The sequence below is a fragment of the Gnatocerus cornutus genome, chromosome 2 (assembly GCF_029298725.1).
Source record: "Gnatocerus cornutus isolate USDA-ARS CGAHR chromosome 2, icGnaCorn1.1, whole genome shotgun sequence".
Classification (NCBI taxonomy): Eukaryota; Metazoa; Arthropoda; class Insecta; order Coleoptera; family Tenebrionidae; genus Gnatocerus; species Gnatocerus cornutus.
In genome coordinates, this window is record NC_142234.1 from 9,195,119 (window position 1) to 9,206,861 (window position 11,743).

At 37.9% G+C, this 11,743-nt stretch overlaps 1 protein-coding gene across 1 annotated transcript; it reads right to left on the reverse strand.

Moving 5' to 3' along the window:
- Positions 1–5,139: 5,139 nt before the first annotated feature.
- l(3)72Dn (UTP4 small subunit processome component l(3)72Dn) lies at positions 5,140–11,674 on the reverse strand. The gene is made up of 7 exons (XM_088030495.1): positions 11,555–11,674; positions 11,087–11,508; positions 10,135–11,034; positions 9,870–10,084; positions 9,559–9,741; positions 5,467–5,559; positions 5,140–5,270 (listed from the first exon to the last, which is right to left on the reverse strand). The coding sequence occupies exons 1-7, from the start codon at positions 11,665–11,667 to the stop codon at positions 5,151–5,153; spliced, it is 2,046 nt and encodes a 681-aa protein (XP_087886621.1). The 5' UTR covers positions 11,668–11,674; the 3' UTR covers positions 5,140–5,150.
- Between the last annotated feature and the right edge of the window lie 69 nt (positions 11,675–11,743).

The following is an 11,743-nucleotide window of genomic DNA, read 5'->3' on the forward strand; positions in this document are numbered from 1 at the left end:
CTAACACTGTTGATATACAAGATCACACGTTATGAAAAAAAGCGCTTTGTAAAAATATTCTCCTTCATGTTGAGAATCATTTTTGAACAATCAGGTCGTATAAGTGTGATTTTAAGTCGTAGGACTTCTTCTGTTCATATCGTGTGGATATCATGGGCAATCTTCTGGTCTGTTACTAATATAACAATACGTTCAAAATTAACATCAATGAGCTTCACAAGACCTTCTGGGAAAGTACCATTAATTTATTTTCTTAAATCTGGCAGGCAACTGATCTTAGATCGTCCTTTTACACCCTCGTATTTAGATATGTTTACGGCAGAGGAAGCTGCCTATATACTCAAGTAAAATTTTCTGCATTAATAGAAAAAAACTGTGTCTTGTTTTTAGATCTGAACTTATCAAAACCCACAATGTCTGCGAGTCAATTGACCAAATTAAAACCAAACATGGTATTATCGTTGGAGAAACATTTAAATATATGTTCCATGCCCAACTGTTCTGTAGGCAATACACAAAAAAGGGATCGTTTTTTCGTCGACTTTTAATGCAGAAGTTGCAAGTTATGCCAGTGGCTTGGCCTTTCAAAATGGGTGCTCCTTTTGTTGATGCTTTTAGCAAGAGAATGAAACACGCGATTAATGGTAAAAAAGTTTTTATTATGGTAAAAAGTGAACTTTTTTTTAGGTGGTTTTATAGAAGTTTGGACAAGAAATACGATATTCAGATCAAAATTTTTCACGTTTTCAAAACACTTTTTCTATAGGAGACAAAAACATAGCAATGTGAAATCTTTCACAATCTCGATTCACATGATAATGCTTGGAGGAATGCTGATGGTCTGTGCCGTATGTTTTCTTGGAGAGATTGTTTATTACACCTGGGAAAAAAAAGACAGAAATTAATTTAGAAGTAGAAGTGTTGAAATATTTAAATGCACAAAGATTTATATCACTGGTTTGGTTTCTTTGACTAGTTAAAGCAATAATAAAACAAGTTACTACTGGCGCAAATTCCTTTTCTTATCCATATATATTATGCTAAACAAACTGAAACCTAGTTTTGGTCAATGCGTGCCCTGAAACCCCGCTAAACTTCTGGTAAAGCAGTATAAAGTTAGGTCTTGTGAAATTTAAAACCGTAAAATCGTCGATTGGTAGTTGCCTCGATTTATCTCCATCGCTTCCCTTCCAGTTAATAAAATAAATGTTGGATTCTCTTCTCCTAAAAATGTTTCATTCATGTTCGCGTCCGGATTTGGGTCGATACCAGACGTCGGGCCTAACTTTTTCAATCCGTCGTCGGCCTATTAAATGTTCCAAAATAATAAAAGCTCTAAACCCAATTATTCAGTCTAGTCTATGAAAGTGCTCGTTGTCGGAGAGCATTGCAAAAATAATATCTACCGTCGAATTATAACAAGTCGAAAGTTGCGGACGTGGTTTTATTTCGCGAGTCCGAAATCCAATCACTACTATTGTGTTAAAATCAACGGTATTTCTCTGAGGAATAAACGGTTTTTACAGCTTCTGCTCTCTCCAATATCTCTCTAATCCGATATGTTCGAGTCTTAAGATTGGCTCGCCGACAAAACGTGGTCGTACATCGGCGGTTAGGAGTCTTAAAATTCCTGAAAACAAGTCGCTTGAGTGGAGATTTTCATCGAAGATTCTGTAATAATTGTAAGTAAAGCTACACAAAAAATCTTCAAGAAACGAGAAAAATATGGCTTGAAACAATGAAGAAATCACTTTAAATTAGATTTCCCCAAACTTCTAAACCGTTTAGTTAGGTTAGTGCAAGTCCATGAAATTATAGAGTCAAGGAAGTTTAAATATGTTGGAGCCGTAAAAAGTGTAAAAAGTTTTGTAAGTGGTTTTACGAGCGGTCGTTACTTTAACAATTTGTACAGTGCTCGATATTTCCCTGTCGTTTCATAAGCTCAACATCTTTTGTATCTTATACTACGTCCATCTCCCATAAAAAATCCATTTGCAAAGCCTCTGGAAGTAAATCAGTTAAATCTCCCGTCGCAGCTGTTCATTCTTTTGCAAGTCTCGAGTCGATAAATCGAATCCGCAATCGTCGACACTACACATAAAGCTCGCTCTCCTACAATGTAAGTAATATTTGTAGCAGTAAAAATTTATGCAGATCCTTGATAGGGTCGCTTTATTATTTCATAAAGTCCGCGTCATAAAATGTTTCCTGCATCGGCCATCGGTTCATGAAGAAGTAAACATCGTGTGCCATATGACGACACCTTCCTCATCTAAACATGGCAGTAACGATATTCCACAACATTGTCTGGCAAACTGCAGCTATCTGGAATGAGCATTTTTACCTTTTATGACGTCATAAGCTTCGATCCAGACCGGGCGTCATTAGAAGGTGACACGTAGGGCGACATTGTCGCTTTACGACTCCTTGTGCATTTTACTAAAGATTTTTAACTTTGTCGAACCCAATTCGGTAGATGGTCAAAGAGGAAGAGCTGTCATTAAACATTCATCAATCACTGATTCGAAGCAACGAGCTGAAGTTAAACATTAGTCAAATGAATTTTATGCACTTTTATTTCTTGACAATAATTACTAAATTGCAATTCAGTTTAATGCTTTAGACGGACGAGTAAGTTGTATCTACTTGTTTTCGTTTTCCTCAATTTCACAGTTAACCAGAGCATTTTGATTATGTTTCCCATATACATCAAAATAAGTGTCGAACACCGAAACTTTTCCCAGCATCTCGATAATTAAAATAAGAACAGAAGAACACCCCCGAGTATCTCACCACGGAAATTGGAAAATCGCGCCGGCATTTTCATCTCGCCGCTCAATCGACTACACTGTATCATCTGTCATAAATATACGGAAAGTTTAATTACTTTTTATCAGGAATATCGTAGATAAAGTTACTGTCAAAAAATAAAGCCCCTCTCAAACCCTCATCAAAGAATTTCCGCCGTTTTGAAAAAAAGCGTTGATTATTTTCCTCTACAACCACAGCAAGTGCAAACTTTTCTAATTATTATAATTATTTTTCCCTTTTTCGTGCCGAAGAAAAAACGAAAAAACCACCTCAGAGGCGATCTGTAATTATCGCCGGTCGTTTCGAACAAAGTTTAAATTCCGATTAGCACTCTTCTTTTTGAGAAACGTCTGATCGTGGAAGTTCTCCTTCAAGATTGGAAGTTATAGCGTTTCCATTGTCGTTTTATCCCGGGGAGATTATTTATTTCAACAAATTTGTGTAGACTCTTAACTTTTGCACTTGGAAGTGGATTTCTTGCCCGGAGGTAGTCAACGCGCAGAGATTTACTTCTCGAGTACAACGGGAGATGTTTTACGTTTTGCTCCTAGTGCTTTTTTTCGCTTCGTCTTCGCTCTTATTTATTTCAAGTTTTAATGTTGTGCTCGAGCTTCAAATCTGATTTTCTTCCAGAAAACATTAACTTTTAGAAAAGTGATAAAGTTTCCAGGCAGACGGGGAAGTGGTAATGAGGACGACGGGGAGGTACAGTTATGGGCAAAATAATGAGGGTCGGTTTGATGTTTGATACCTTTATTAATCCCTTGAAATCTACACAAATTCTTATCTACCTTCCGGTTCAAAGTTTCCTCATCTTTAAACCCTTTCAAGTAAGACTCATTGTCAGTTTAATTTGATCATTTCATCATAATCCTCCCGATAACGTTACTAGTTTAAACACAAAAGAAAAACATAAAATAAATTGTTGTGGTAAACAGAACCGGCGCATTCACCATTTTGACCCTTTTTTTCTTAATTCTGTAATTTAACGAGCTTGTTGTTTCAGGTTTAATTTAGAAGGAAAACATAGTCCTGATTGGGTGGTAAATTAGAGTTAATTTATGGGTTGAGTATCTAAAAAAGTAAAAAATCCACCAGGATTCGTATTTTTACGCAGGAAGCTATTTTCTGTCGAAATTGCTTTTATGAACTGTCTACTTTACACTCCCATTCTTGAAATAACCCACCTGATTCTATCAAACGTTATATTCATAGTTATGATCCAATAAACCGTCGATTTCTACTTTTTGAAATACGATTATCTCATATTTTATTTACGTCTTCTAAATCCGTCGTCTAAAATAAATCTGCTCCATAAACAGAAACCGGCTTCTATAAACCCTCAATTTTTCCGCGACTCATACGCGTATGTTTTACCGTTTCTGCATCAAAAATGAAACTACTTTATTCCTTCGCATATAATAAATTCTTGAGCTTTTGAAAGATTTTCTAAACTTTTCCCCGACAATGAAAATGTGAACAATAGCAATTTGAGTTTTTGCCAGACCGCATTGAGGCGAATCCGGTTAATTGCATAAAACAAAGCTGCCAAAGTTCGACGGGGTTGTGGCAGGAGCTCCACCCCAACGTTTCAGCAGCAGGAGCTATTCCTTATGAAAATAGTACGTGTTCTTCTGGAGCTTACAGTTACAGAGTTAATTCTTAGCGAACTTTATCGTTCATTTTATTTCCTCGTCTCATTTCTGCAACAATGCAACTTTGTGGCGAGGGTTCCACGGGCCATTGTCGCCCTTACGGGGCGCCGATTCGGGGGCACGGCCATCATCATAAATCATGGATGTAATGAGCTGCGGTTTAGAGATTCGGGAAGAGATAATAATAATTATGTTACATGGTGTTTACGAGCGATTAAATTGACATGCCGATTTTAAATGATTGCAATTTGAAAAAGTCACGTCTCAGGGGTTTTGATTTTCGAAACCCTGTCCTGTCTCGGTAAAAAAAACGCATAAAATTCCCGTCCCGAAGCCCCACTCCGTCGTTTCCACCTTCCTTTTTCTAATCACGACCCAACTGAGCACACTCACAATGGCCAATTTACAAGGTGGAGTTCATGTTTAATGGAGGCGCTCCAACCGCAACCTCTTCGCATTTGCATCTGCCGGATGGCCGGCTACAACACGGAGCTTTCCCATTGGGAGATTTATAGCTAGTAACTTTCCCCAGATACGTGCAGCCGCTGCTTCACCCTTCACGTTCCCATTTATTCGCAAAATTCAATTTCGCAACTTTTCTAGTATCAATTATAAAAAAAACAAAACACAAGTATTATTTATGGTGGTGTGGAAAATAAGAAAACAAATTGTTTGTGGGAAAATTTATTTTCTACCAAAAGTGTTCTGGACGAGACAGGGCGGTAGCTGCTCGATCAAACTCAATGGATTGACCTCGACTGCCACCATTTCATCATCCGAAAGCCAACTCAAGTGCACCAGGTGCTGCAAAGGTTAAAGATGTTTATTATTAAAGCGAGCTTAACGAAGCAAGGTTACTGAACATTTATCTGGAGAATAATTTGCAGGTTTAGTGAAACGGGAAGCAGGAAGGAGGTTTTTTGCTTCCTTAAATAATAAACGAGAGCTTTCAAGCTTCACTCTTTAACGGTGTTTTGAAAAATTGGGCGTTTGGGATTACCTTATATTTTTTGATGAAACGAACACTGAAGTGCTGATTTTGATTCTCATCCAGTTTCGCCGTTTTGGAGGTCTTCTCCGATTCGGAAACATTCTGCAAAAAAACAACGTGAAAGTAAGAGGGAATTGCGGAGCTAGAAGAAACAATATCCGATAATCCCGTGATTGATCACAATGTTATTACAAGCTTTTAAGATGGATTCCTAAAGCGGATTTCGAGAGAAACTTTGAATATTATTTCCTGCCCTGAAAGCGTTTCTGTGATGAAAATACAGGAAGGAAATAAAGACATTAATATTAAATAAAATAAAAATTTATTGCAAAAATAAAATAACTTCTCCCACTGTTTCTGTCAATATTTCGCTCCGCCAGTTGAGCCTATTCCGCCGCGTCGCATTTTTCTTTTGGTCGTATCTGTGCGGAATGAGGTATGCGCATTTCCCTCCCGTTTAATCCCGTACCTTAAATCATCGCAAACGACGTCTCAGCACGGCTTTTTCCCCGAAAAAAAGACAGCCCAGTCACCGAACGATCACCGTGTGTCATTTAGAATCGTGGCGGCTTTTTAACCGAATAATTTATGAGTAGGTACGTTGTTGAATATGATCATTCATCTTCGTTCTCTGCAAATTATAAAAATAAAATAAAGGAAAAAACCGTCCGGTAACTCGAAGAAGACTCGCTCTCTCGACTCTCCGCCACAATATCGCCCATTATAACATCGGAAAAACGAGAAAAGAAGCGAACAGCGAACGCGCGAAAACTTGTCGAGAGATATAATACAGTTCCCGTTTTTATTTCAACGTTATATTGTTCGGGCTAGACGTAACGAGCTCAATCATTTTGATTGATACCTGAACCCCGCGGAATTATGAATTTGAATCGGAGGTAATCCTGCAGTGGCTCGGATGGAAATTGCACATTTGCATGATGCATATTTCTCTGTCACTATTCGAGGATGATGACTTTGACTAAGTGCACTTTAGCGCATTCTTTTCGTCTGTTTGCAATTTAGATTATATTTGCGGGTGTTATTTGTCTGTCTTTTTGCGGCAAAGGCGAAACCGTAAAAAATTCTAAATGACGGAGCAATTTACGTCACTTTTTTATTATTTACTGCTGAAATGATCCTATTTCCAATCGAACTCGGAACGTCATCGTATCTTGATACAGATTCCAGAAACGAGATATGACACTCCAATTTTTAAAAGTTGTCAGAACGGTTTCAGACCAAACACATCAGCGAGGCGTGGCAGGCTTACCAATTTTCCGATCATAAATTCGAGAGAGCGGCGATACATCAACAAGAAGAAAGAGTTTGCTCTAAAGAAAAGTGTTGAGGTGTGTTATGTGTTTTCAGATATGCAGACGGCGGTTGTATAGAATGCAAAGTGATGACGTATGGCTATAATACTTGCTTTTGTAAAAAAAAACATTGAATTGAAATAATTCCATTGCCAAATTTATTTAAATTCTTTTGCTTGACAATGACGAATTCTTGCAGCGTGCAAATCAATATTTATTGAAGAACATACAATTAACTTTTAAATCCACTTTTTTAACTTATATTTTTTCCACTAGTGGATTAATAGATAGTTATTTAAGATACAAGTTCAAAAAGTTAGTCTGTATTCCATGAATAGCTGGTTTAAAACACGAGTTTACAAGTGTATTTTTAAACATGTGTATTTTACAACATTTTATTTACGATTGTTCTACATTTTTTATTTATAAAAACAGATAACTCGAAATCATCTGTCATCAGATGTCAAAATAAATAGAATATGACTGCTGATTTGTCGTATCTAACTAAGCGTGCGATAAAAGTTCTGTTCCACAGCAATAAACACCTACTTTTTGAACGGAAATACGTGCATTCTATACGATCATAGATAAAGTTAGTTTAAAAAAAAATATATTACAAAAAAACTGGATGGCACATTTTGTATGACATCTGAATGTCACTTTTTTAATTTCAATATGGTGAATGTAGAAAATAAAAAATCTAAATAAATAAAACTTAAATTTAGTTCAATTAAATACGAAATGTAGAAGGTACAAAAGTCATGACACAGAAAATCGGAAGAAATAAAGAAGATGAAAAAAGCCGAAAGATTTAAAGCATATGCAATACAAAAATTTTAAAGACAATAAAATGATTCTATAAAGCTTAGAGCTTGGAGCATTTGGTATTAAAGCATAAATGAAAGAGAAAAGAAAAAAAATACTGAAAGAATCACAAAATCAACAAAATCGAAGGATTGTTAAGATTACAATAAGAAAGGGTTTTTAAATTTAAATAAATTTATTTTAATTTGTTTTAATTGTTACGTAAAGATAAAAAAAGCAAACATTCCAAAAAAACATCTGCATGAAATGTAGAATGTTAAGCGTTTAAAGACTTCATAGAAATAGAGGAATCTCAAGAATTATACAAAATCCCAAAGGTCAAATCTAAAGAATTGAAAGAGTACAATACAATTGAATAAGATTTAATACAAAAAAAGATTAAAATGTAACAATTTCCACAAAAAGAATAAGAAACCAGTAAAAACTAGAAAAATCGCCGTGTCAAGCCTTACGTCTCATAATTTCTTAAAACATTTTCGCATTTAATGTAAAGTATTTCAATTCGGTCTTTGTACACACTCTAGGAAGTCGATCTGAAACTCCGATTGGCATCGCTGGGGAACATTCCTGTAACCAATTACATTTCAAGTGACCACTCGTGAATTGATTGCTTCCGATAGAACGAGTAAAGAGTTGCAAATAATGTTGTATTCACACAATAATCGTTATCTCAGGCAAACATCGACTCCCTTTTTGTTTGCACACATGGACGTACACTAATGCGATGCAAGTCATTATTTATTAACAATGTCGGCACCACGATGACAACGTTTTCGCTCGATCCCTCCGGTCTGATAAAACGGAAATATTCATCAACGTGTCATCGTTGCTAACGGTGAAATTTACATGTTGTTGCCAATAATTCCAAATTGGACGGGGTCCAAACCACCCTTTCTTTATGATGTGGTCTAGACGGCATTCGAAGGGGAACAAATTGCCGCCGTCAAGAGGGAAAAAGAATGAAACTTATGGACAGATATGTCTAATTAAACTAACGAAGGTGTTGGCAAAATTAATAATTAACACCCTGTAATGAGAGCATTGGCCTCCACAATTTCATGTCCCCACTAACTATCCCTGTCCGCCCCATTTTTAGCCTCACTCGGAAAGATTGATGCCGCCTCATCAATAGTGAGTGCCACCTGTGTACGGTGAGGTGGGCGCCGCCTCCGATAAGTCACCGGTTGTGTTACCACAACCGTCCCCAGACGGACGAAATGCATGTTAATTAATCACTGTTCTGCCGCAGCATGGTGAATGGCAACTCTTGCAGAGTCTCTTGAATAGAGCGACTCGACAGTGATAAATCGCCGAAACGATGCTATCGTAAATTGCATTACAAGGATGCGATGTTTTGTTGTTCGTTGGCGGTGGGGGTGAACGCGATGCGTTGTATGTGATGGTTCTTCTTCTGGTTAGATGCGTCGGAACGACAGAAAGTGTTATTAATTGCCGCCGTAACAAATGGCACAATAGTTTTACTGATCATCGAAACCTGTAATTGTAAGCGTCGGTATTCTAAAAAAAGAAGACAGAAAAAGAACATGTCTCGTGTCCCCAATCTGTAACCCGTAAGCCGCGTCCACTGAAGCCTAGCTGAGACAGGGAACAAATTATAGTCAGCAAAAACTGCAGAAAAATCGCACCCTTTAAAGTCTTGCAATGACTCGGGGGACGTTTTCCGATTCTACACAAGACACCTGAGTTCAACCGTAACGAAATCGTTACGTCAAAAACGACCACTAAAGCGTCTCAAAACGAATCGACTCAGACAATCCCATTGATGTCGACACGTAATTTGATGTACCGTTCCGAGGAATCGGCGAGAACGTGCAAACCGGATTAAATGGAGAACTACAAGATTTATGTGAATTAATGATAACCTTTCAGTTCATTGTTTCGTTGCAACTGCTCACACTAAGCCGCAATTCAGTGCAAAATTGATGGATTTGAGACGACTTACCTTCGTCTTATCGATGACGATAACACTGTCGTCGTCGTGGAAAACCAAAAGGTTGTCTTTACGAGGGTCGAAAGCTACGTTGCGGACGACCGAAGGCCGCGATGTCAGTTGCTTTGGTGGAGTTTTCGACAACTGGCGGGAGAACTTCGTCAAAGACCTTTTTTCAAGATCAAACTCGACGATCTAAAACAAAGACCTGATTTGTTCGACACTGTACATTCACAACACGTTTTACAAAATGCATTTCAACTTTTTAGGAGATATGAAATGTTCTTCTTCAGGCTACTTAAGTTAAGACACAATATACTTACATGACCATTAGCATACGCCACCACTAGAATCGCACATTTCGGATGAATATCCAACGCCGTCGGACTTGATTTATACCTGGGTAATTTACAAAACGTCACGTATTGACTATTTTTCTGAACCCAGACCCCTACATTACTCTTAGCATCACCAGCTACCAAAAACCGGCCGTTGTCTGATTTTGAAACGGCTAATAACGTTATGGTATCCTCAATTTCTAAAACATAGCAGTGAGCCTTCACATGGAAACGATAGAAAAAATCTTACCTGTCTGTGTGCTTACACTTTGAGCAAGAACAGCCCTTTCGTTTAATACATGGATGATATTCAGTCCACCCGAATTAGGCGCAAGAACCAAACTACTATTTGAAGCAAAAACAGCGCCCACGCAGGGCACTTCGCCTAAGTCGGGAACTTCTATTGGTACCAATTTAGGTGTGGAATCCTCACAAGAAAATTTGAGCAACTTGATTCCAAATCTAGTACTATACAAAATTAATCCCCCGTCATTTGAAATAGCGGTGGTATTGATCCCTTCTTTCCTGTCGTCGTCATCTACTTTGACCACTTTCTGCAATACTAATAACTTCTTAGCGCGCTTTTCCACAGGATACAACCCTGTATGTTTATCCTTATCGCCTCCAGTCTCCCCTAAGCGCCATACTTCTAAAAATTTTGGGTACTGTAAAAGTATGTAGCGCGCCTCTGGACAAACAGTTACGCATGGACTGCATAAAATTGGGGGGTATTTAAAAAGAGTCTTCGGGGGACTATAACAAGCCAAGTAGCCGTCAACTCCGCTTGAGTATAGTTTGTTACCAATCAAAGCCAGAGCCCGAATATCATGTTCGTGATTTTTCCTTTGAATGCTCCGCACCCATTTATGGGCGTCATCTTTAACTTTAATGCGGACGTAATTAACAATATTTGGGTCGACTCCCGCACAATAAAGCGACGTTTCATCGTCTGACAAACACACAGAGAGAATGTCGGCTCTGTGGGATTGATATGATTCAAGCTGAGCTCCTACTTTCCCATCCCAAACTGTAAGGATTCCTCTAGAATCTCCACTTATTATTGTAAAGTCCTCAGTGACAGCAAGACTCCACACGATCGTGGGTTTGTTGTGTTCCGCGCGACCAGTTATCATCCTGTGCAAAGCCTGATCTAAAACATAATTAATGTTACTCTGTTACCGAAAGTAAAAAGAATTACAAACTTGTTTTTACACTCCAAATTCTTATGGCGTCTAAGCCCCCTGAAACAACAAACTCCCCCGTATGATCAAATTTCAAACAAAGAATACGTCCTTCTTGCTTGTCTAAAAACTTCTCAAAAAGAAATTCATCTTCTGTGATTTGAAAAATATTTAAAAATCCTTGTTCTGTGCCAATCGCAATCCGCGAATTCTGTCTATTCACGTCTAAACAAAAAGCCGCCTCCCCTGTCACCACGGCACGACTTTTCACGTCTAGTTTAAACAAGTCATACTCTATTAAGAGACCGTGGAGCCCCACACTGAAAAGACGCGATTCACACCACGCTAATCCTTCAATACTAAAATTCTCGGTAGAACTAGCAATCCTTTTTTCAATAAATGGAGTGTGTGTTAAGTTCCACAGCTCGATACTTCCATCAGATCTAAAATTCAATCATTAAAACATGAGAATATTTGAGGTTAAAGTACCTTGAAAGAGCTAGTTTATTAGTGTGGGGTTGAACTGCCATACAATATACTGCTTTCGGCTTGGGTTTGTAAAAGTGAACATTGTGTATCTTCGGGTTTCGTATTTCAATCATGTTTCTTAATTTATTTAAAATTAGAAGCACATAACCTCACAATCACCACACGTGTGGATTTGTTTACGGGACACTA